Source organism: Mirounga leonina, unplaced genomic scaffold (assembly GCF_011800145.1).
Source record: "Mirounga leonina isolate KUSES-001 unplaced genomic scaffold, KU_Mleo_1.0 Mir_127, whole genome shotgun sequence".
Taxonomy (NCBI): domain Eukaryota; kingdom Metazoa; phylum Chordata; class Mammalia; order Carnivora; family Phocidae; genus Mirounga; species Mirounga leonina.
Window position 1 is genome coordinate 15,275,888 of NW_023270316.1, and position 24,972 is coordinate 15,300,859.

The 24,972-nt window shown below is 42.5% G+C and overlaps 1 protein-coding gene across 1 annotated transcript in view; it reads left to right on the forward strand.

The window, feature by feature from the left end:
• ABCC4 (ATP binding cassette subfamily C member 4) overlaps positions 1 to 24,972 on the forward strand; it is a 247,301-nt gene that overhangs the window by 171,044 nt on the left and 51,285 nt on the right. Inside the window, exons 21-25 of the mRNA XM_035003178.1 lie at positions 13,823 to 13,973; positions 19,657 to 19,776; positions 20,956 to 21,066; positions 22,397 to 22,491; positions 23,782 to 23,973. Coding sequence (XP_034859069.1) covers positions 13,823 to 13,973; positions 19,657 to 19,776; positions 20,956 to 21,066; positions 22,397 to 22,491; positions 23,782 to 23,973 — 669 coding nt within the window. The remainder of the gene's footprint in view (positions 1 to 13,822; positions 13,974 to 19,656; positions 19,777 to 20,955; positions 21,067 to 22,396; positions 22,492 to 23,781; positions 23,974 to 24,972) is intronic.

The following is a 24,972-nucleotide window of genomic DNA, read 5'->3' on the forward strand; positions in this document are numbered from 1 at the left end:
TGTTGATTTACAGGAATTTATATATATATATTTATATTTTATTTATTTATTTATTTAGAGCACCTTGCGAAGTTGTGGGTTAGTGGGGAGGGGCAGAGGGAGAGGGAGAGAAAGAGAATCTCAAGCAGGGTCGACACGCAGCATGGAGTCCTTCATGGGGCTCCATCCCACAGCCCTGAGATCATGATCTGAGCTGAAATCAGGAGTTGGACGCTTAACCCACTGAGTCATCCAGCTGCCCCCATATATATATATATATATATATATACACACACACACACACACACACACATATTTTTTTATAGTAAGTTTTTTTTTTTAAGATTTTATTTATTTATTTGACAGAGAGAGACAGAGAGAGAGAGGGAACACAAGCAAGGGGAGTGGGAGAGGGAGAAGCAGGCTTCCCGCCGAGCAGGCAGCTTGATGCGGTGCTCGATCCCAGCCTGAGACGAAGGCAGACGCTTAACGACTGAGCCACCCAGGTGCCGACCTCCCCTGTATATATTTCTTAATACTAGTTTTTTTAAAAATGCTAGTTTAATCTGGGCCTTTTTTGAATACTTTTCTTCCAGTCTGTGGTTTGCCTCTTTATGTTGTTAACGAAGAACAAGTTTTAATTTTGTGAAGTCAGATGTTTTTGCCTTTTCCCTTCCTCTCTTTTGTAGTCCATGTTTTTTGTGTCTAAGGAATCTTTTTGTATCTTTAAGGGGTGTGAAGAAACTTTCTTGTTCTACCTTTTTAAAAATTGAGGCATCTTGTATTAATTTTTGTGTATCAAATGAGGTTCATTTTTGTTTGCTTGTTTGTTTCTCCCCGGTTATTTTATTCACATTTGTTAAGACTTTTATGCATTTACACCTTGGTTAAAAATCATTTGACTGTTCGTGAGCAAGTCTGTCTCTTTATTTTGTTCCACTGATCTGTTTATCTATCCTTACACCCACACTGCTGTTGTGGTTGTTGCACCTTTTAGTAAGACTTGAAATTTAGTAACTTTGTACTGCTTTGTCAAAATTGTTTTGATCGTTCTAGATCCTTTACGTATAAATTTTAGAAGCCTTTTAATTTGTTTTTTTTTTAATAAGCCTGCTGGGATTTTGATACTTCCTTTTAGCTGTAGATTAATTTGAGGGGTCTGTGAATCTTAACTATATTAAATCTTTCAGTTATGAATGTGGTTTATCTCTCCTCTTATACAGGTCTTCTTTAATTTTAGAAGTGTTTTGTAGATTTTTATATAGAAATTTTGCACTCCTGGTTAAATTTATTCCTGATTATTTGATGTTTTTTAATTCTACTTGTGGGATTGTTTTTAATATCATTTTCTTTTTTTTTTTTTAAGATTTTATTTATTTATTTGAGAGAGAGAATGAGAGAGAGCAAGCACATGAGAGGGGGGAGGGTCAGAGGGAGAAGCAGACTCCCTGCCGAGCAGGGAGCCCGATGCGGGACTCGATCCAGGGACTCCAGGATCATGACCTGAGCCGAAGGCAGTCGCTTAACCAACTGAGCCACCCAGGCGCCCTTAATATCATTTTCCAATTGCTTGTTGCTAATGTACAGAAACACAGCTGATTTATGTAAATTGGCATTGTATCATTGAACTTGTGAGCTCATTTTGCATTTCCTGGAGTTGGTGTTTGTTTTGTTTTGTTTTCTATAGAATTTTCTACTTATACAATCATGTCAGCTGTTCATAATAATAGTTTTACTTCTTTATTTAAAATATATGACTCGTTTTGCCTTTTCTTAACTTACTGCTGTGGATGGAGAGCTAGAGCTTCAGTACAATGTTGAATAGAAATGGTGAGATAAGATTGTCTCATAATCTTAAAGCAAAATCTTTTAATATTTTTCCCTTAAGAATGATGTTAACTGCAATTTTGGGAGTAGATATCTGTTACCAGATTTTAAAAGTTTTTTTAAAATTCCTCATTTGGTGAGAGTTTTTACTTTTTACTTTTTTTAAAGTACAGATGTTGAATTTCGACAAATATTTTTTCTACATCTCTTCAGATATATGATTATTCGCCTTTACTCTTTTAACATGATACGTTATGCCAGTTGATATTTACAGGTTAAATTAACCTTATATTCCTGGAATAAACACCACTTGATCATCTTGTCACATTTTATTCATGTATCACTACATTCAATTTATTAATACTTTGTCGAGAATTCTTGTATAATTGTTCATGAGGGATACTGGCCATCAGTTTGCTTTTCCCTGAGATATTTTGTCAGCTTTTGGTATCAGAGTTATATGGGCCTTATAAAAACAAAATGGGAAGTATTTCCTCTTCTTGATGGTCAGTTTTGGGTGTCCACTTGGCTAGGGTACAGTCCTCAGTTATTCAATCAGAAAGTAATCTGAGGGTTGCTGTGGATGTAATTGGAGTCCATAATCAATTGACTTTAAGGAAGATTATTTTCGCCAGTCTGTGTGGGCCTGCTTCAGTTAGTTGAAACGCCTTGGGAGCTAAAGCTTCCCTGAAGAAAAACAAATTCTGCTTGTGAATAACACCATCATCTTCTACCCAAGAGTTCCAGCGCATCTTCCTAACCTCCTGCCCTGCGGATTTCTGGCTTGCCTAGGCCAATTTGATTGTGACGTGAGCATCCTTTTTATATTGTTAGATTGAGTTTATTGGTATGTTGTTTAGTGTTCCCAAGGCAGTTTGTTTTATAATTTTTCTTTTTTAAAATTTCTTTGTGTGTGTGTATATGGGTTTTTTTGTTGTTTGTTTTGAGAGAGCGCATGCATGCACCCAGGGTGAGTGGGGGGAGAGGCAGAGGGAGAGACAGAAAGAGAGAATATTAAGCAGACTCCATGCCCAACACAGGGGCTCAGTCTCATGACCTGACATCATGACCTGAGTCAAGATCAAGAGTCAGATGCTTAACCGACTCAGCTACCCAGACGCCCCTCTTTGTGTGGTTTTTATATCATGATGAACGTGGACCAAATTCTCTGGAAGAATTTGGTATAATTTTTTTGCATAATCTACTTGTGAAGCCATCTGGGCCTAAAACTTCGATGGGAAGTTATAAAATTGTGCATTCACATTTTTAAATTGATACAGAATTATTCAGATTTTCTCTTATGTCAGTCTCTACATAATTTTTCAAGAAATTTTTCCTTTACATTAAAACTTTGTAATTTAGGGGGCACCTGGGTGGCTCAGTCGTTAAGGGTCTGCCTTCGGCTCAGGTCAGGATCCCAGGGTCATAGGATCGAGCCCTACATTGGGCTCCCTGCTCCGCGGGAAGCCTGCTTCTCCCTCTCCCACTCCCCCTGCTTGTGTTCCCTCTCTCGCTATGTCTCTCTCTGTCAAATAAATAAATAAAATCTTTAAACAAACAAACAAAAAACTTTGTAATTTAGGGGTGCCTGGGTGACTCGGTTGAGCATTGGACTCTTGATCTCAGCTCAGGTCTTGATCTCGGGGTTGTGAGTTCGGGTGCCACATTGCCCAGCATGGAGCTGCCTTACAAAATTCTTTTAAAAATTTATCAGGACAATGTTTATCTTATGCTCTTTTTAATACCTGTGCTGTGTTAATGGTTATTTTCCCCTCTTTTTTTTCTTGATCAGTCTTGGTAAGGGTGTATTAATTTCATTGGTGCTTTTAAAGAGTCAAGCTTTGGGCTTGTTGATTTTTCTCCTTGGAAGTTAGTTTTCTGTTTCATTAATGTCTACTTTTCTCTTTCATTCTTCTGTATACTTTATTTAATATGCTGTTGTTTTTCTTAAGATACCTCTTAAACCCTTGACTTGTAGACTTTTTTTTCCCCCTTTAATAAAGCTTTATTTTTTTTTTAGAGCAGCTTTAGGTTCACAGCAAATATAAGAGAAAGATAGAGATTTCCCATGTATCCCCCATAGTCCTTCTTTAAAAAAAAAAAAATTAGGGCGCCTGGGTGGCTCAGATGGTTAAGCGTCTGCCTTCGGCTCAGGTCATGATCCCAGGGTCCTGGGATCGAGTCCCACATCGGGCTCCCTGCTCCTTGGGAGCCTGCTTCTCCCTCTGCCTCTCTCTCTCTCTCTCTGTCTCTCATGAATAAATAAATAAAATCTTTAAAAAAAAAAAATTAAAAGTTAGAAATTTACCCTAACCACAGCTTTAGTTGCAGACCTCAAATTTTAATGTTAGCAGATTTTTATTTTCTTTTATATCAAGATACTTTTTAATTTTATTATAATTTTTTTGAACCAGATGTTAGGGAAGTATATTACTGAATTTCCAAATGTTTAGTGACTTTCTGGTTATATTTAGGTAATGGATTTTTTTGTTAAATACATTTGGTTCAAAATATATTCTGTATAATTTCTGGCCCTTGAAGTTTGTTGATATTTGCTTTATAGCATAGTATATTATTTAGTTGAAAAGGATGTATTGTACAGTATTGGCTGCAGTATTGTATCTCAATCAGATCAAGTTTGTTCATGTTTTCACATCCTCTATGTTTTTATTTTTATCTGCTTATTCTATCAGATACTGAGATATGTTGGTTAAAATCCCCCACTGTGGTTATGGATTTGTCTGTTTCTCCTGGGTTCTGTCAGATTTTACTTTATATATTTTGGAGCTGTGTTATTAGGTGTATATAAATTTAGGTGTTTTTTTTTTTTAATGTATCTTATAGATAAATTGACCAATTATTCTTCTGAAATGTTTTCCTTTATTTCTAGGAATGCATCCTAACTTAAATGTTTCTGTTTAGTGTGGTATAGATAGATACTCCAGCTTTCTTTGGGTTAGTGTCTTCATGGGATACCATTTTCCAACCATTTCTTTCCACCTTTATTTTTAAGGTGTGCCTTTTAAAAGCATATAAATGGTCTCCATCCTTGAATTTCAAAATAAGCTATAAAAGTAAGAAAAGGTAGAAAGGAAGCTATTGACAAGGGAGATACGCTGAAGGTAAAAAAGAAAAAAGAAAAAGGGAGGAAATGCACTGTGTTTTCCTAATGCTTTCTGTTGTGTTGGTTAATAAATTGTAAGCCTAACACCACCCATCCACTTTTCAGTGGCGTTAGCTATGACTCAGGATTAAGAGCTGGTGTGGATACAAAAAGATCCAAGACCAACAAATGGTGGGTGAAAGGAGTGATTAGTGTATCTCAAGTAAAGAAAAGTTAGAAAAGTTTAATCTTAAAGAGAGATTGTATAGATGTCTTCATACAAATAAGACACACCAGTGTTCCCTAAAGCTCTGATTTAACGGAGCTGATTGAGTTGGGTGAAGTCAAAAGAGACAAGTGACAAAGGAGGGCTCTGGGAACCAGAGTTGATTTCTCAACTCCCTAAGACAGGCAAGGTGCCTGTATAAGCATGTCCCTTATACCTGCAGACTTAATATGAACCATAGGTTGGTGTTAAGGGTTAGTAGCTTATATTTAAGAGCCTTCTATATTTTTCCCTTTGCTTTTATATATCCAGTAATTGAAGAGTAATGAGGAGGTGATGGGAATTACATTTTAGTTCTTAATAGTTTGAGTTTGTATAGCCTGTTCAAAATTTTACTGCTTCCACAAGAATCTTGTATTAGCCAGCAGCATAATCTATGTGATAGTCACTTCATTGAAAGCTTATTTTTTTTATCTCATATGTTTCCAGAATAAATAGGTAGAAGAATCTCTCCTACACCCACATCAGTAAACAACTTACTGATTAAAAACTAGGCATCGTTTTTTTTCTTCTCTCTAAATCAGAAGAAAATCTTGCCATGTTTTCTTGCCAAGAAGTGAATCTTGCTCTGTTTATTGCACGTAAGTCCTATCTTCTGCAAAATCAGTAATCGTTTAAGGCAATCTGGATGATTTGTACTTATCAGAACTTGGAACAGAATTTATAAGAGTCTGACTGACAGCAGAATTCAAAGCTTTGAAATTCCTTTGAGGTGTTAGCAATCTTAATGATCCTGATTTTATTTTTTAATACTGTAAACACATAATAAAAGTACTGTCTACTGACTAAGTGGCCCTCTGATTAAATACATATTTCACTTTGTGCCTAATAGAAGTCTGAGAGCAAGCAAGAGTTCAAATAAGAATGGGGTGAGCCAGAAGTATGGATGATATTTATTTGCATAAAATAAGAAGAATACATTTTTACTGCTGTTTATAGGAAACCTGTTCCTTGGCACAAGCTTCACGAAGACTAGCAGGAACAGACTCCCATGGAATTAAGTTTAAAGTAAATTGTGGGTAGATACCTAGGAATTCCTACAGGGCTGTAAGCAGTTGGGTCGTTAAATGCTGAACAGACAAACCAGTGCTTTTTTTATTACTTGTGCTTGTGAAAGAAATACTTTAAAATCTGTAAGGTGAGGGGCACATATTAATTCTAGAGGAAGACACGTCCTGGGGAAACTGTTTTCAGCACCATCCAAATACAAATACGAAGCATGTAGAATCGTCTTATTTTGTGTTTTTGAGTTTTGTGTATTTATTTCAGTTAAATTTGGCTCTTCCCCTGCTTCCCCCAAATCCGTTTGCTTTCTGGGCTTACACCTCATCTTATGAAACTTTTTTTTTCCCTTATTCAAACAGTATTTCTTAAATCAACATGTGTTTGTGTGTTCTATTAGCAAGCATTTTTAGGACCTTTTTAATGATCAGCTCTGCTCTGTGAGATGAGCAGGCTGCTCTTCCCTAGGAGCTGGGAATCTAGGACTGAGCACCTCATGGGGAAGACCAGATACAACCACAAGAAACCCCACAAAACCTGGACAATGCAAAAGAAAGGGAAAACATAAAGCAGGAGTGTATTTAGGTATTTTAAAGTATGAATCTTTATATGGAGTGCAATATCATGCAGAGATTATAAGATTATAAGATTGTAATTATAATGTAATTATAATAATTAATTTACTATTAATTATTATTAACTTTGGACAAATCCCTAAACCTCTCTCAGCATCAGTGAGCATCAGTTCCTTCTTTGTGGGTGGAGGTGATAATCCCTCCTGCTCCGATTGAATGTGTAGATGAAATGACATAAAGCATGTGAAATACCAAAGAGCTTGGACACATGGCAAGCCTCGCAGAATGTTATCCATTGTTGGTGTTGGCCGGGGGGGGGGGGGGGGGGGGGGGGGGTAAGGCAATTGTACCTTTCCTTGTTTTATTTTGTTTTTGTTTTTAAAGATTTATTTATTTATTTATTTTTAAAGATTTTATTTATTTATTTGACAGAGAGAGACTATGGCAAGAGCAGGAACACAAGCAGGGGGAGTGGGAGAGGGAGAAGCAGGCTTCCTGCGGAGCAGGGAGCCCGATGCGGGGCTCGATCCCAGGACCTTGGGATCATGACCTGAGCCGAAGGCAGATGTTTAACGACTGAGGCACCCAGGCGCCCAAAGATTTATTTATTTGACAGAGAGACACACAGCAGGAAAGGGAACACAAGCAGGGGAAGTGGGAGAGGAAGAAGCAGGCTTTCTGCTGAGCAAGGAGCCTGATGCGGGGCTCATCCCAGGCCTCTGGGAGAATGAACTGAGCCAAAGGCAGACGCCTAAGGACGGAGCCACCCAGGCGCCCCCTTTCTTTGGTTGTTAAGGAGATATGGAGATTTTCTTCTGTATTATGAGGAAATTTGCCATCGGCACTAGCAATAAAGCAATGTCGTTTTTCTCAAGATTTGTAACTGGGCAGTTTTTCAAACAAAGCAGTTAAGCTTTTTCATAAGAATTGTTTTTTCCTTTATTGCTTTTGTAAACTGCATTAACAGTTTATTTAGATGCCCATGTGGTTTAATCAGAAAGAACGGCGGCTCATAGGACACTTCCTTTCTGAGGAAGAGAGGCTCCTTAGGCATCTCTTCCACAGGGGATGGGGACAGGGTCCTCCTGGTATCCGAACCAGTGTGGTTGTTTACCAAGAAGACCAGCCTGCAGTGAACACCGCTAAATCTCCTGGGATTCAATAGTGCACAAAATCTTGCTTTTGTATTTCTCTTGATACCGACACCGGTTCATGATGCATGAAATAAATAGAAGATGCCAAGTTGGTCTCTTCCTTTGGCCATATTGAATAATCTGGCGTTTGGTTTGGTTTGGTTGATTCGGAGGTTCTCCACCTTTTTCTTTCTTTCTTTTTTTTTTTTTTTAAAAAGATTTTATTTACTTATTCATGAGAGACAGAGAGAGAGAGAGAGGCAGAGGGAGAAGCAGGCTCCCAAGGAGCAGAGAGCCCGATGCGGGACTCGATCCCAGGACCCTGGGATAGTGACCTTAGCCGAAGGCAGACGCTTAACCATCTGAGCCACCCAGGTGCCCTCTCCACCTTTTTCCTTACTCTCCCAGACATGCTGAGCAGTTTCAGGGCAGGAAGTCTTCACAAAGAAGTGAGGCTTAAAGCAGAAAAAGAATACGGAATAAGACAAGAAAAATCTCAAAAAATGTTGAGTTGCCACCATTATCCTGAGGTTATCTTTGGGAGGCCTACAGGAGGGGTGAAAACAGAGAGGACCGAAAATGTAATACATATGAGGCTTATTGGTCATCTTATGTCAAACGTGCATAGCCAAAGAAAAGCCTCAGTCACCTTGGTACGGGTGACATCATTACCACATGCAGGGGGCAATAACTTCTGCTCTGATGAGTCTCTGGGTAGTACTAAGTTGCGCCAGTGGTTAGAGTGAGCCATGTCTCAGGATCCAACTTCCATGATATTTTTAAGATTCTTTGGGCCCATAGATCTGTTAATGCAGCATCCCTCCTCTTCTGGTCCTGGCTTCCAGAGCACATGAAAGGGTAATAATAATGGTACTTAGGATGTTAAGCTTGGACTGCTAGGCACTTTATATACATTATCTGATTTAATTCCCACTACCTCCCCTCAGCCTTTTATGTTGGTGGGATATCCTAGTGAAGATGAAATGGTGAAATGGGTTACTTCTCCTGTTCCTATTCAAGAGGGTTGTCCTAGACCCTGTCAGATAGCACAGTGCCAGGCGAATGCAGTTTCCCTCCAGGCCTTGGCTGACCTTCTCTGTAAGCTGCAGAATTACTCTGAATTAGAAAAAGTCACATGTCCTCTCAAGTGAACGACATACAAGAATTGTTTGTATTTGTTCCTGTGGGTTCAGAGATTTCGGATCGAGTTCCTAACTGGTATGTTCCAGTTGGGATGCAAGCCTATCCAAATAACGATTACCCTTAGATCTTGGGCATCAAGGATTGGCTCAGGTGCTTCTGGGTCAATGTGTTTCTTGCTGTGTGTAGAACATTGTCTCTTTGTGCCTTTGCATGATCAGAGGCACAGAAGCACAGGTTGAGGGCATGGGTCATCAAATAGGCTTGGAATCCAATGAGATGGGAGAAAATGAGTGTGTACCTTGCATTAGGCTCCTTGGAATTCCTGAGAATATGGAAGGAAGAAATGAGATCCCTTCAAGGAAGGGATAGGGGTTTGTTGTCCACCAGAATCTTCTGTTTCCCCCTTCAGAATATTACCTTTTTTGCTTGGATACCGTTTTTGTCCCTTGCCAACTTCCACAAAGAGTTTGCCTGCAGGGGGCACCTGGTAAACCATGAGACTCTTGATCTCAGGATTGTGATTTCGAGCCCCACGTTGGACACAGAGATTACTTAAAAAAAGTTTGCTGGCAGTAAAAGATTAATATATGTCTATACGTAAATATGTATAAATGTAAACCTGTACATTATGTTTTTACAGTATAGTATAACAACTAATTCACTGTGAGGCTGGCTATAGCAAGACCCACAAATAGAAATAAACTCTTACAGAAACCCTCTTGGAATTGCTTCAGAATTTGGGGGCATCAAATCTGAAAGACCTAACCTAACTTGGGAGTTTCTGAGAGTAGCAGCAGTTAGTGGTCCTCAATGGCTACCCAAGAAAAGAGAGCATTGGTACAGCCCCAGTGGAGCCCTGTGTTTTGAGCTTACCTCTGATGCCCAGGTAATCTGTTGGGCTGGGTTAGCCATAAAAGGACCCCACCCTAGGGAGAGCCAGGTAGTTGGAACAGGTGAATAATTGTTCAATCAAATGATGTTAGTCTGCTGAAAAAATTGTCAATTTTTTTTAGATTTTTATTTATTTGAGAGAGAGAGTGTGAGCACAAGCCAAGGGGAGGGGCAGAGGGAGAGGGAAAAGCAGACTCCCCCAGCTGGACAAGGAGCCCAGCTCGGGACTTGATCCCGGGATCCTGGGACCAAGACCTCAGCTGAGGGCAGAAGCTTAACTCACTGAGCCACCCAGGCATCCGAAAAATTGTAAATTTGTATGTTTTTATGATTAACAACATCTCATATTTTTTTTTCCTGACAACTAATAGTGGCAAGCCTAGTGATTACTTAAGACCAGACATAGAAGGAGCTAGAAGGACCCCTCTTCATGAGTGTGAAGTAAGAAGCTTGGCTTCCTAGTTGGTGTAAGAGGGTGGGATACATCAGTTAATACAGTAGCTGTCAGAAATTGGTCAGGTGTAGGTATGAAAGCAGAGAGGCCCAGACAGCCCTGTTTCCTCCATTTATGATTGGACTTTGTTCCTTCAGAATTCCATGCCTCTTCACTTTGGGTTTTGTATGGATACCACATTGGGGACTGGCAGAAACCATAAAAGCACATGAGTCTACATCAAAATAATGCAGTTTGATTCCCCGGGGCTCCTGTCCACACATTCATAGTTCTGGAAGTTTCCTCCTTCCCCCATGCACCTGCTGCTTGCAGGATTCCCTGCCCAGGCACTGTTCCTGGCTTTCTCTGTAACACCGCAACATCCCGGGAGAACTTGGGACCACCACTTCACCTCCTAGCTTTCATATCCCTTATCTGCAAATGGAAATGACAACTCCTACTTTACTCATTCAGAAGCTGGTTGTGAGGATGCTCTGAGAAAACTATTTGAAATAGCTGGGAGATGATAACCTGTGTGTCTGTCAGGCATTACCCTGCTAATCCTTTCCTCGGAGATGCGCCCTGGGGCCTGCTGCCCTGGCTGGCGCGCCTTCTGAGAGGCCACAGAACAACCTAGGTTAACCTTTGCAGCCCGGCTCCCTCTCGGGCATCGTGTCCGTCAGCTGTGATTACTACTGCAAGTTATTCATTGCCGCTCCTTGTTTGTTAAACTGGCCTGTGAAATTTGGTCATAAGTCACGGAACCTTCTAAACTGTGTTCGTGGATTCTTCCCTGTATTTCCACAGCCCTCTGTTGCTTGTGCACATGGCTCTGGGTTTGTATCCATCTGAGTTCACAAACTTCGGAGGCCTTGGCCCATGCCATGCGAACTCGCCCATTCCCACCACTCGACGACCCCAGTGTCCTAGCAGGCAGATGCGAAGTGTTGTTTGCATTCATATCCCCTGAAGTCGTGCACCATGATGTCCTACTTTTCCTGACAAAGATGGATACTTCAGTTAGCATCATGCAGTGACTTGGGTTTCTTTGCTTCCTGGTCTTTTTAACCAATATCATTTCCCAAGGTAAAATTATCTCCTGGGATCAAGGTCATGATTGAGTGTTCCTAGAACCCCACTCAGCTCCTTGTGTGCAGTTCACACCTGACACGTGGCGCCTGCTCTTGTTACCATCATTAGCCTTTGAAATAAAGATTGTAAATATTTATCCTAATGATAGAAAATTTAATATCCAGAAGACAAAATTTATTGTTTTGGCAGTAAAACAATTTTTTGTCGTATTTTCATTTGAAATCTTTATTTCAGAAATATGATGGCTTGGCCTATAAAAATGGGGCATCAAGGATTAGCCTTTGTTTTATTGAAGTATAGTTGACCCACAGTGTTCCCTTAGTTTCATGTGTGCAGCATAGCGATGCTCCCGCCCTGTACTTAGGCTGTGCTCACGTGTATGGCTCCCATCTGTCACCATACAACACCACAGCGGTACCATTGACTCTCTTCCCTGTGCCGCACCTTTTATCTCTGTGACCTATTCATTCCATAACTGGAGGCCTGTATCTCCCACTCGCCTTCCCCCACTTTGCCTGTCTGTCAACCCCCTTCCCCCCCGGCAACCATCATTTCTCTGTATTTATGGATCTATTTCTGCTTTTTGTTTCCTTCTTAGATTCCACATATAAGCAAAATCATATAATACTTGTTTTTGTCTGACTTTACTTCACTTAGCATAATGCCCTCTAGATTCTTCCATGTTGTCACAAATGGCACAACCTCATTCTTTTTTATTCATTCATCTATTGAGGGACACTTGGGCTGCTTCCATAGCTTGACTATTGGAAATAATGCTGTGGTAAATATAGTGGAGCACGTTTCTTTTCAAATTAGTGTTTTCCTTTTCTTTTTTTTTTTTAATTTATTTTTATTTTTTAATTTTTTATTTAAAGATTTTTATTTATTTATTTGACAGAGAGAGACACAGTGAGAGAGGGAACACAAGCAGGGGGAGTGGGAGAGGGAGAAGCAGGAGAGAGAGAAGCAGGCTTCCCACAGAGCAGGGAGCCCGACGCGGGGCTCGATCCCAGGACCCTGGGATCATGACCTGAGCCGAAGGCAGATGCTTAACGACTGAGCCACCCAGGCGCCCCTAGTGTTTTCCTTTTCTTTGGGTAAATACCCAGTTAGTAGAGTTGCTGGATCACATGATATTTCTATTTTTAATTTTTTGGGGAGCCCGCATTCTGTTTTCCACGGTGGCTGCACCGATTTACATTCCCACCAATGGTGCGTGAGAGTTCTCTTTTCTCCACATCCTCACCAATACTTGTAATTTCTTGTGTTTTTGATACTAGCCATTCTGAGTGGTAGAAGATGATGTCTCATTGTGGATTTTGATTTGCATTTCCTTCATGATTAGTAATGTCAAGCACTTTTTCATGTGTCTGTTGGCCCAGATGATAAAACTTAAAAAAATTTTAAGACCTTGTGTTTCCTTATTATCAAAATTCTTCATCAAATTTTTAAGAAATATCAAAAATGGGTTGCATTGTATTTCTCTTCTTTATGAGGCATGCTGATGAACTCTGAAATTCCTTAAGTAAGGTCTTTAGAGGAAAAATTAAGGACAAATTAGGGGGCTCAATTAAGTCAAGAATGTATTCCTGAACAATAAAAAGTTGCATTATATTGAGGACCAGCTTAAATATATCATGATGGCTAATGATGTAGGCTCCCTGTCTCAGTGACTTAATGCTTTGCAGTCTTGATCAAGTTGCTTTTCCTCTCCCTGTGCTTCAGTCTCTGTCTGTAAAATGAGATAGTACTAGTATTCTGTAGGGCGATTCTGAGGATTAAATGAGTTAATACATGTGAAATATATAATGGGTAGTCCTGTGCGCAGTGAGCACTCAGTAAGTGTTAATTGTGGATAGAAAGCCAAGAAAGGGGAATCCCCACTTCCAAAGGTAAACTTAAATTTTTCCACTGAATTTGTAATTAACCACTTCTTTATCCCTACATGTATAGTTGAGTCTTATGGATTCCTCCTCTGTGATTACCACTTGCTGATTTCCCTGATAATACTACCAACCCGTGATAGTTTGGGATTCAAGTCCTGCTCTCTCTGAGTCTCAAACTTTCTCATTTATTAAATAGGGAAGATTGTAATGCCACTCCTCTAGGGCTACTGAGCATAGTAAAAGAACTCATATCTAGAAAGTTTCTTACTGTGTTTGGCACGTTGCAAGTATGCAATAACTATCATCAGTACCACCTATCATATTGTTATTTCTTTGATGGGAAAGCATTCCCTGTCATTCCAACAAGTCTTTGGAAGAGAGGAGTTGAATCTGAACTGAACAACCCATTACAGTCTATGTTTGAAGAGAATTCTTCATAAGAAGCCCTCTGTATCTATTTTCCCTATTTCAGACGTTTCTACAAGTTCTTGGTGTGGTGGGCGTGGCGGTGGCGGTGATCCCGTGGATCGCGATACCTCTGATTCCCCTTGGCATCCTTTTCTTTGTTCTTCGGCGATATTTCTTAGAAACGTCGAGAGATGTCAAACGCCTGGAATCTACAAGTGAGTACAGAGGCTCTCAGGTTGGGATGGCGATGCGGTTCACTTCCATTCATGCTGTAATTAAGGAGGCCCCTGAAACTGTGCAGACTCTATCTTCCAGACTTTTTTTTCTCCAAGTTAACATTAAATCATCGAATACTGTGTCCACCGTGAGTCAATGTGTCACTTGGAACAAATGGTGCTGGTGGCTTGGGACACCAGGAAGGGACAGGGGCAGCTTTGCCAGGGCCACCAGGAAGGGACAGGGATGTCTGTGCATTAAAGCTCCACTGGAATGTGAGCACCATGAAGATAGGGGCCATTTCTGTCTCGGTCATGATGTACTTCCTAACATAGAGCAGGTACTCAATGTTTTTAAAGAAATATTTCATGTTGGAACTAATACAAAGTATTAGTTTTCCGTAGAAAATACGGAATTTTTCTTCCCCTGAAGGGTCTAGAAATGACAAAGAAAGGGAAAGATTAGGGAAAGGAGAAGAAGGTGTCATATGTCAGAAGTGATACATTTGAAAAATACATTACTACCACACACTCAAAAAATGGCAAAAAAAAGTTGCGGTTGTTAAATGTTCTGAAAAGATAAGCACTGTTATTTTCAGTCTTACTCTTTATTATCACTAGTATTTCCTGTCATGCCACACTGTTTAACGGTCCCCCCCTCCCCTTAGGCTGTTCCTATAAATGGATCCTGAATATAATTCCCCTGGGAGGACACAGGAGAGGGTTCTGTTCAGTATACATTTAGTATGTTTTCTATACAACTTCTTAGTTTTGGAATAATGGGAAAACACGGTTAATTACAGAGGATGAAGTAATTCAGAGCTTATCTCATTAATGCACAAACATATTTCATTATTACTAAAACAAGTCATAAGGAGTGTTGATTGTTGTATTTAAAAAAAAAAGGGGGGGGTGCCTGGGTGGCTCAGTCGTTAAGCGTCTGCCTTCGGCTCAGGTCGTGATCCCAGGGTCTTGGGATCGAGCCCCACATCGGGCTCCCTGCTCAGCGGGAAGCCTGCTTCTCCCTCTCCCACTCCCCCTGCTTGTGTTCCCTCTCTCGCTTTCTCTCTCTCTGTCAAATAAATACATTAAATCTTTAAAAAAAAAGGGCGGGGTGTAAAGACCTAAACATAAAAAAGGAAGATGTTTGCATCAGAAACCTCAACTATGGATAGTCACTGCAAATTAATACCACCTTAGCTTTCTGGACGCCAAGCTAAAAAGAGAAACATTGGGTCTCATGGTTCTCTGATCTACCAAGTGGAAAAATACAAGTTCATCAGAATACAGTTTTTTTTTGTTATGATGTATGCATGTTTCTTTTTTTTGTTTTGTTTTAGAGCATGGGCAGGGGAGGGGCAGAGAGAGAGAGAGAGAATCCCAAGCAGGCTCCACAATGAGCACAGAGCCTCACTCGGGGCTTGATCTCATGACCCAGAGACCATGACCTGAGCCGAAATCAAGAGTTGGACGCTTAATTGACTGAGCCGCCCAGGCGCCCTGGTTAATAAACATTTTTGAGAGGGATTTATCATAAGTGTTTGCATAAAGGATAATGGGCATTGATTTCATAAAAGCTATAGAAAATTTTTTCAGTCCTCTGAGAACCAGCTAAACTACCATGAAGTGTGGTTTTGTGGGGTGTTTCCTTGGGGCAGCAAAGCAGTGTTGTCCAGATGTGTGGACCATCAGGCTGATGTGATGTTACCATGGCGGGACGTGGAGAAGGTTGAAGAATAAGTGATGAGCTCCAGCCAGTCTTTTGTGTAAACAACAAGGCTTCAGACATTTAGGATTGGAGGCCACTCATGAAATGGAGTCTGTTGTCATCAGTCTTGTTCTACAGGAGGTCTCAGGTTTATTCAAACGGGGTCTCTGGAATAAGAGAGAAGGGGCTCTCCTGAGTCTTTTTCAAGAAACAGCATAGGGTTATCTTGGGCTTGATCTGGAGATTGTGAGAACATTAGCATGGCCCCTGTAGGATATTTGGAAATAACGTGGAATATTCCTGCACCCCAGTAGGCTACAACAATACATTAAGTACAGATATTCCTACCTCCACGCACCCAGATAACCAAACGTTGGCAGCCAGTTGATTAGAACTGTTTGTCGTCATCTCTCTGGGTCACAGGTCTGTGCCATAAATAGCAATTCTTTTGTTTTTCTCTAAGCAGTAAGTGAGTATTTCTTGCGGCCACTGCTGGACCCACCAGCAAAAAGGAGGATAAAAGGAGGATACCTAATTGCTGTGGCTACCAGGCATAAATCTGCTTCCTCCTTGTGCTTTGAAAGGACTGTTGAAGTCCCGAGGATGATTTTCAGATCGTACTGCCCAGCTGCCTCTGAAACCTCAGGCCAACATTTAAGCCACTTTAATGACATATGCAGTTGTGATCATAATGGTTTCCCATTTTCGCAAAAGTGAGCATGGTAGCACCATTCAATCATAAAGAAGTGCACAAAACCAGAATCCTAGCCAGCTCTCATCGTTTGGCAATGCCTGAGTTATGAAGCTACATCCAAATTCCGTGTGTAAGGGTACTATGATCAACTAGCAATGTCTGCCATGGGCATCGCTGGGGAGGGCTAACCGTGTGTCCCGTGTTTCAGACCATAGACACTCACGTCTGCTGTTGTTAGTTTTTGTGCTGGATTTCCAGGTGCTTAATAAGATACACAGTAATGGATAGGGCTACTGGAGATGCACTAAGGATGATTTTGGGGTTTTTCTAAACGTAAACTACAAAGTCTGGAGAAAAATGCATCTAGTTGCATGTTGGCATCTTGATTTAACCTGTTTATTTTCCCTCTGAGACACTGTGGCAGTGATTAAAAAGCATATAGCATTGGGAATAAGAGCTGGGTCTGACCCCCAGCTCTACCACTTAGTTAATTTACTACTTGGCCAGTGTTCTTAATCCCTCTGCCTACTTTGCCCTCTGTCAAATATGTAATCGCACCTGCTCTCTGGGGCTCTCGTGAGGATTGTTTGCGCTGATGGCTGTAAAGTGCTTCCTGGCCACATGGAGAGGTGCTAGAACCTTGAACGTGAGGGAATTAAGAACATGACAACCAGCAGGGCTCACCTAACGTGAATGATAACCTACAGCAGGGCTGTTGGCCAGGTCCTTGAGGCAGTTCCCTGCCCTCTCCCTCCTGAGGAGGGTTTGCAGTCCTTGTAGGGTATGTCAGGGGCGTGGGACACACAGTCGTCAGTCTCGTGAAAGGTAGGGTTGCATTTGTCAAACTGCTGGCTAGCACCATGGTTTCTCTAGAGGTCTACTTCAGGATGGCCAGCTCAGTCATTGTGGGGAGAAAGGCGTTATATTGGGCAAGAGAATATACCAGAGCCTTCGCTTTCCATTTCCCTCCACGGGGCCAGTTAATTTTCATTGCAGACCCTCCAGTTCATCATCCTGGCATCCCGCTGAATCCTAAGTGTGTGAAAGAACAGGATAGCCTTTGCCTGGTACAGAACCCTGCTATAGCACTTGGAACTCTTGGGTCTGAGTAAACTTGGTGATGTGGTCTTTGGGTTCCCTGGTGTTCAAGGCCGGGACAGCCCCTGATTTCTGAAGTCGACCCTGCCCTGAAACCTTAACCAGGGAAGATCAGTCACAGCCTTGATCTGCTGATGAGGGAAGCCAGTGAGGATGGCCACATGGAAGCATTTCATTCAAGGTCTCTCCTTGAATGAATGGCCACATCTTCCTTCTCAGAAATGTTGTCTGTGATAAAACCGTTTATGTCCCCACATTCGCTTAAGACTTTTGGTACTTTCTTGATAGAGTCATGGGCCTGGAACTCTCCTGAGTCATCTTGCTAAGCACCCTGTTTCCACATTGACTATGTTTTGGGCATTTGCTAGGGAGTGCAAAAAAAGGCCTGTTCAGAACCTTCAGCCTTATTTATTTAGAGCATGGCCTTGGTCCCTTATGTTCATATTATTGTTTTAAAATTACAAATTTAATGGAAGCTAAAATGCATAAAGGCTAAAGGTTCCTCAGTATAATGAAGAGAGAGGGTGGTGTGGATCCTAGATCAGAAACCTACAACCTGGACGGTCCAAACCACCACTGAATTCACTTGAGGCTCTTTGCCTAAAGTAGATACGAGGGGAAATGTTAGCTCATGCCTCAGTTCAGAGAAGGTTTTTTCCTTAAAGCAGTATCCTAGGTGAGGGCCCTTAACGGTTAATATCCCAGTCAGATATCCCAGTCAGGAAAGAGGCCCACAGCCCAGCGTGTCCCATCTTCTCTAAATGCCAGGGTCTCACACGGAGAAGTCTACTCCTTCCTTGCTTGAGGACCATGGTCACTAAGCTCCAAGAGGAGGTCCTGTTTCTGCACGTTTGTACCCAGCATCTGCCCCCCCATACCTTCAATGCCCACATGCACAGAGGCATTGACTGAACTCACACAGAGAGGCATCTGGATGCCAGGCTAAGGAGTCAGGCTCTAAAATAAGTGAGTTTTCCCCTAAATGGTTTCTCCCCATCATTTTATAAAACCTCTGCAGCCTCTCATGAGCTAAGTGATCTGCCTTTGCCCTGAACACCCAGGGATTTTACTAACACCTCTTCTTTAGAATGTGCACAGGTAACAAGGTAATAAGTCAGTGTTACCTGCCGATAAAGCACAAAGTATTACTCATCCCAGAGAGAGGTCCCAGGCTCGCAGCACTGCCCTGACCATAGCTGGTCATGGCCTCATTCATGGTGCCCAGCAGCCTGTAGCCCACCTCTTCTCTGATTGGCGGGAGCCAGACCTTGGTGCCCACACACAGCATGCTCCTAGAGAAGGTACCAGGGAAATGAATGGCCGGTCGGATGACATCAGGCCCCAGACCACCATGAAGTTATTCAGAAGAGAATGGCCCCTGAGTTCATGGTCAGGTTCTGGAAGAGTGATTGATGTCAGTGTCACACAGCGACCTCCAAACACCAGGTGTCCAGCAGGGCAGGCTCCCCCAGCCAAAGTCCGGACTATTCAAAGACACCATGGCTGCCCAGGCCCTGTGGGCACAAGGGCAGTGCAATACCCAGGTTCTCCGGTACCCCGGAAAGAGACTGTTGGCACGGGAGCAGGCACAGGGAGATGCCCCAGGATGCAGGGAGAATGGCAGGCTGCCCAGACCCTTGCACATCACTCACCTGTTACAGTTTCAGGGATGCGCCGACTTTATCCCAACCCTTAAGTAATAGTCACATAGCAGAGATGGACACACAGATAGGCAGTCATAATTCAGTGTGGTGAGTACTCTAGCAGAATTAAATTTAAGAATGTTAGTGACTCAAAAATTACTCAACAGAATTTCCTCCCAGAGGGCTGTCGGGGAAGTGTTACGGAGGGAGGCCATGTCTGAGGAGGACCTTGACAAATGAGTTAGCAAAGAAAGAATTTAGTTATTCAGATCTAGGAAGGATTTGAATTTGGTCCAAGATTGGTTCGGAGAGAAACTTGCGTCTTCAGGTCTTTAACGTGAAGCGTGGTGTGACCAGGAGTTTGAGGGTTGACATGTTGTTCATCTCCAGGAGGGGCACCGTCCCTTCTTCCCCAAGCAGCCTGACGTCACAGAGCTCTGGGTGTGCTCTTTGGGGGGCCATGAAGCCACAGGGCATGGGAGGCAGTTGGTTTCCCTACATCCCAGCCTCACAGCTTTGTGTCTGTCTCTGCTTCCCCAGCGCGGAGTCCGGTGTTCTCCCACTTGTCGTGCTCTCTCCAGGGACTCTGGACCATCCGGGCATATAAAACTGAAGAGAGGTTCCAGGAACTGTTTGACGCTCATCAGGATTTGCATTCAGGTCTGTAAGTTGCTGGAAATGGTTTCAAAGAACGGGATAGGCTCCCTCTCTTGTCCTTAGTGGTCAGTTCCTCTCTCTCTGTCTGCCGCTGGCCCAGCCCCACATCCTTCCTCAGCATGTCTCTTCGTCCCCTCCTCTCTGCCATGACTCCTCAGAATCTTCTGTGTGCTTCCCGTTCCCCTGAGTTCCCAGTGGCTTGCATTGTCCTTCCATTACCACTCCCTGTGACTTTCTGTCCTTTTAGGGCAGGGGTCAGTGAACTTTTCTTGTAAGGGCCCAGATAGTAAATGTTTTAGGTTTTGTGTACTTGATTGTCTATTGCAGCTCTTCAGCGTTGCTGTTGGAACAGGAACACAGGCAAAGATACTACCTCAGCAAATGGCCATGGCTGTGTTCAAATAAAACTTTATTTACAACAACAGGTGGTGGGCCATTCTTGGCCCACAGATTGTAGTTTGCCAGTTCTTATTGTCAGATCATGTGGGGTGACAGAAATTCCTGAGGAAATCAGTTTCCTGATGATCAGATTTGCTACCCACTTGATATGTATTATTCTCTGTATCTGTGAAGTTTTTTGCTATGTAGAAGCTTCAGATTTTCCTCTAAGTTTATAAAATCCTGGCCCATCTTTCCAATCTTTATTGTATTTTGAAGATAAGATGGCATTTTGAAAGCTGCAAGTAGGTACTTTTAGCAAAAGTGATCCTTGAGCTACTGGATCCTAAGGAATAAACACTGTGCAGGGCCCTCTAGTAAGTATGGAAGGTGCTGGAAACAACGTGGGAGCTGCTGTGCTTTCTGCTATCAGCACTGGGAACAGTAAACCACATGAGTGGACAAGCCTCACGTTGAGGTTTGGCACTATGAAAAATGCACTGATGAGCCCATTTTTTCATGTTTTTTATGATGATCTTATTTTTGTTTATAATCTCTGGGTTGAGTTTTTCAGTGCATGCTTCCCACAAAGCCACTGTACGGATTCTTACCTGGACCATACATCGTCCTGTGTCAGAACTTAGCTTTCTGGAACCTTTAGGTTCCTCAGGTGTGGAACTTTGCTGTCCATGTTGTGTAAAAACCTCCTGGAGCTCACCCTTGCAAAATGCTCTCCCTCATTCAGAGTAGTTAACGTGGTTTTTCTACTTCTTCCTTTTGCTTATTTTGCTTCCCCAAATCCAGAGGCATGGTTCTTGTTCCTGACAACGTCCCGATGGTTCGCCGTGCGTCTGGATGCCATCTGTGCCATCTTGGTCATTGTTGTTGCCTTTGGGTCCCTGATTCTGGCAACAAGTAAGTACAGATGTGAAGAACTATTTGTGGTATGATTACAATTTATAGCTGCGTCTACAGTTACTAAATTAAACTCTTGCCACCTTGTCCGATGCCATGTACTGTTTGGTTCTAATGGATCACATGAAAGCATTTGCCGTGTGTCAGGTCAGGTGTGATTCAGCAGCGTGGTCCATGCTGAGTGGTCATTTGGATCCCGACGAGTTCCTTCCATCTTCAGACAGGTTGAGGACCATGCAGCTGTAGCAGCTCACTTTCTGTACATTCCCGGTGTGGCGTCTGGTTGTTGTGAGGAGAGAACCAAGTTTTCCGTTACGCATTTTGTCCATCTTAGGGCTTAGGTTTTCACAATAGGGCTGTTCGGATCTTTTGGCTGTACCTGCCTGGTACCCTGGGTTGAGAAAATACTCAGCAGGAGAGAATGCTAGCCTCCCTGCCAGGTGGGTACCGGATGAGCAGGTGTTGGTGTGCAGGGCATGCGTTCACTATCCCTAACTATTCCATGGTAACAACGCTGAATCACAGTATTTAATAATGGAACAGTGAGAGGAATAGCTTAGATTTAAAAGCACTAGCTCTGAGAACCCATTGCCTTGTTTTTAGTGGTTTCCAACTGCGGTTATATTGGCCATAGTATGTGAAATTAGGTAACGGGGCTATTGAAACCATCGGGCTGGGAGTCTGAATAGTGACATTATTTCTCACCTGTGGCAGACAGTCAAGTGTGTGTCAATCCTGTGGGGATTAATAAGCTCACTTAACAGTCTTTCTGAATTTATGGCGACTTTCCTATTTCATTATGGTCTCAATCATCAGATAGTAAAAGTATAACTGTTACTATCATTATATACAATGTACTTAAATATTATAAAGGAATCTTGTTGGTAACGTGACAGAAGGACCTGTGCTTGGGGTTAAGAATGTGTCTGCCTTCGGCTCAGGTCATGATCCCAGGGTCCTGGGATTGAGCCCCGCATCGGGCTCCCTGCTCCGCGGGAAGCCTGCTTCTCCCTCTCCCCCTCCCCCTGCTTGTGTTCCCTCTCTAGCTGTGTCTCTCTCTGTCAAATAAAGAAAGAAAGAGAGAAAGAGAGAAAGAGAGAAAGAAAAGAAGAAAGAAAGAAAGAAAGAGAAAAAGAAAGAAAGAAAAGAAAGAAAGAGAAAGAAAGAAAGAGAAAGAAAGAGAGAGAGAGAGAAAGAAAGAGAGAGAGAGAAAGAAAGAGAGAGAGAGAGAGAAAGAAAGAAAGAAAGAAAGAAAGAAAGAAAGAAAGAAAGAAAGAAAGAAAGAAAGAAACTAATTTTATTCCCCTTCTTCTTCCTGTTTCTGCTGTAGATGCTGGGCAGGTTGGCCTGGCCTTGTCCTACGCCCTCACACTCATGGGGATGTTCCAGTGGTGTGTCAGGCAAAGCGCCGAAGTGGAGAATATGGTAATGTTTATCTGAACGTTCTGAGCCTTTTCAAGTCTCCCTGCCATTAAATGGCATAAAAGCACTTCTAATGTAAAATATTAAAACTGTTATTTTTACATTGTAGCTAATCAAGTTTTTTAGAGCCTTCTTCCATCTGTTTAAGGTTAACGTAAAATAAAATATATACATCTTTTTCTCAGTCTTCTGTGTGCTATGTCAGCAGGTTTTATATTCACCACAAACTGTCTTCAAATGTAATAAATGTCTCTCTCTGTAGGAGGGAGGTTCTGAAATCCTGGAGAGGATATAAGCTAATTTCTTAGAGGCCTGTTTATTTTTGTTTCTTAATGGGTAATTCCTCATTCCTGATAAAAGAAGAATTCAGTGTTTTGAGGGTGTTTGTTTAATGAATAGGTGTCTCCCCTTGCGCCCCCTCGCCCATTTTAGCATTTATTCTTGTATGTGTTGAGCACCTGAATTTGCTGGTGTCCCTTCTTTCTGGTTAGAATAAGCTCCTTCTCGGGATGTGCTAGTCAAAGGTATCAGGATGGTTGTTTGGAGGCCTTAGTCAATACGTAAATTATCTCCTCTTTGGAATTTTTTTTTTTTTTTTAAGATTTTATTTATTTATTCATGAGAGACAGAGAGAGAGAGAGAGGCAGAGGGAGAAGCAGGCTCCCAAGGAGCAGAGAGCCTGATGTGGGACTCGATCCCAGGACCCTGGGATCATGACCTGAACTGAAGGCAGATGCTTAACCATCTGAGCCACCCAGGCGCCCCTCCTCTTTGGAATATTTGCACCTTCTCCTAAAGAGGAAAAACAATGAAAAAGAAATCTTTCCCATGTGCTCTTCTGATAGAGGAGAAAGTGACTCATCATTAAAATGAGATTTGATGACTTAGCCAGTTCAGCTCCCCTAAGACAGACGGCTCTTCTGTAGCCAGATTATGGATTCTTGGCCACAAGTATTCCTTTCTTTGATAAAATCCTTGTATTTTTTGTTCAGATGTGAAAAGTGGAAAAATAAAATAAAATCTCTAACATTCTCTAAAAATCTCTACTTCTGTAATTCTTTTAGTTTTAATGTAATGCTGAAGGAAGTAGCCCTAAGGGAAAGTGTTACAAGACCATGCACAGGTTTGTAAATCATCAAAGTCCTCATCAGACTCTTCCTCCTGTCCTTTGGGAATATTGAGACCTGAGATGTCCTTAACCAGCTGGTATAAAAGATCAACAGTTCATTTATAATCTCATAATACCTGTGAGAACCTCCATTCCCAAGCCCTGTGGTGTCCTTTGTCTTTCAGATGATTTCAGTGGAAAGGGTGATGGAGTATACAGACCTTGAGAAAGAAGCCCCTTGGGAATACCAGAAGCGCCCTCCGCCGAGCTGGCCCCAAGAAGGCACGATTGTCTTTGATAATGTCAACTTCTCGTACAGTTTGGACGGGCCTCTGGTTTTGAAGCACCTGACAGCAGTCATTAAATCAAGGGAGAAGGTTTGTTTAAGCCATCTTGCCTCTTCAAAATTTCCACAAAAGATTGAACACCGCATCTGCTTGTTGGCTCCTTGGTGAACGTGCCAGGGGGGCTCCTGGTGCCTCTGTGGATATAAATTAGATCTGGTGATCCTATTGGGAAGTCTTGGAAATTGACCATGGAATGGGGATGCCAGACTTTCCTCGTGTTGTGAGCTCCCTCGTGGTGCTTGGTGGGCTGATCCAGGACACTCTTATTATTCATGCCTGAGACCTGGAAGTCAACCCTAGCTCCTCATCACTAACGTTTTCAATATCTAGTTCCTACCTATTCTTACTTCTTTGTATTTCTCAGATCCTTCTCTTCCTCCCCCATGGCATCCTCTATTTACAGCCCTCAGTCCCGTCCTTTTCCGGAGACTTGACCTCCTATAACCCATATTCCCTTGTCCTCCCACCCGTGGACTGCTTCTTTCTGAAACACAGATCTGATCTTTACGGGCCTCCTGATTGCTCCCAGTCTGGGTGCGCTGGGGGGTGGAACCATAGCGAGGCCTCAGATCCACTCGAGCTGGAGTTGCATGGCCAGCTCTCAGCCACCAGAGAAGAGCCTGGAATCTGTGACCCAGTCAGGGGTCAGGAGCCAGAGCCCCCAGCAGGAAGCAGAAAAAGGCCCAAAGCTGATGAAAGGAAACCCAAGGGGGTGGGGGATGATGTATGCAGGAAACCACTGAGAGATTTGTGACCTGCACTTGCCTGTGTCTTTGTCCGTCAGCAGTGAGACTTGGGTCCCTCAACCCACATCAGGGCAAGCTCTTTCCCCACCTACCTCTCCAGCCTCAATTCCGTAAATATTTTTTAAAATTTATTTGAGAGAGAGAGAGAGAGCGAGCATGAGCCAGGGGGGTGGGGCAGAGGGAGAGGGAGAAGCAGACTTCCCACTGAGCCGGGAGTCCGACGTGGGGCTCGATCCCAGGACTCTGGGATCACGACCCGAGCCGAAGGCAGACGCTTACCTGA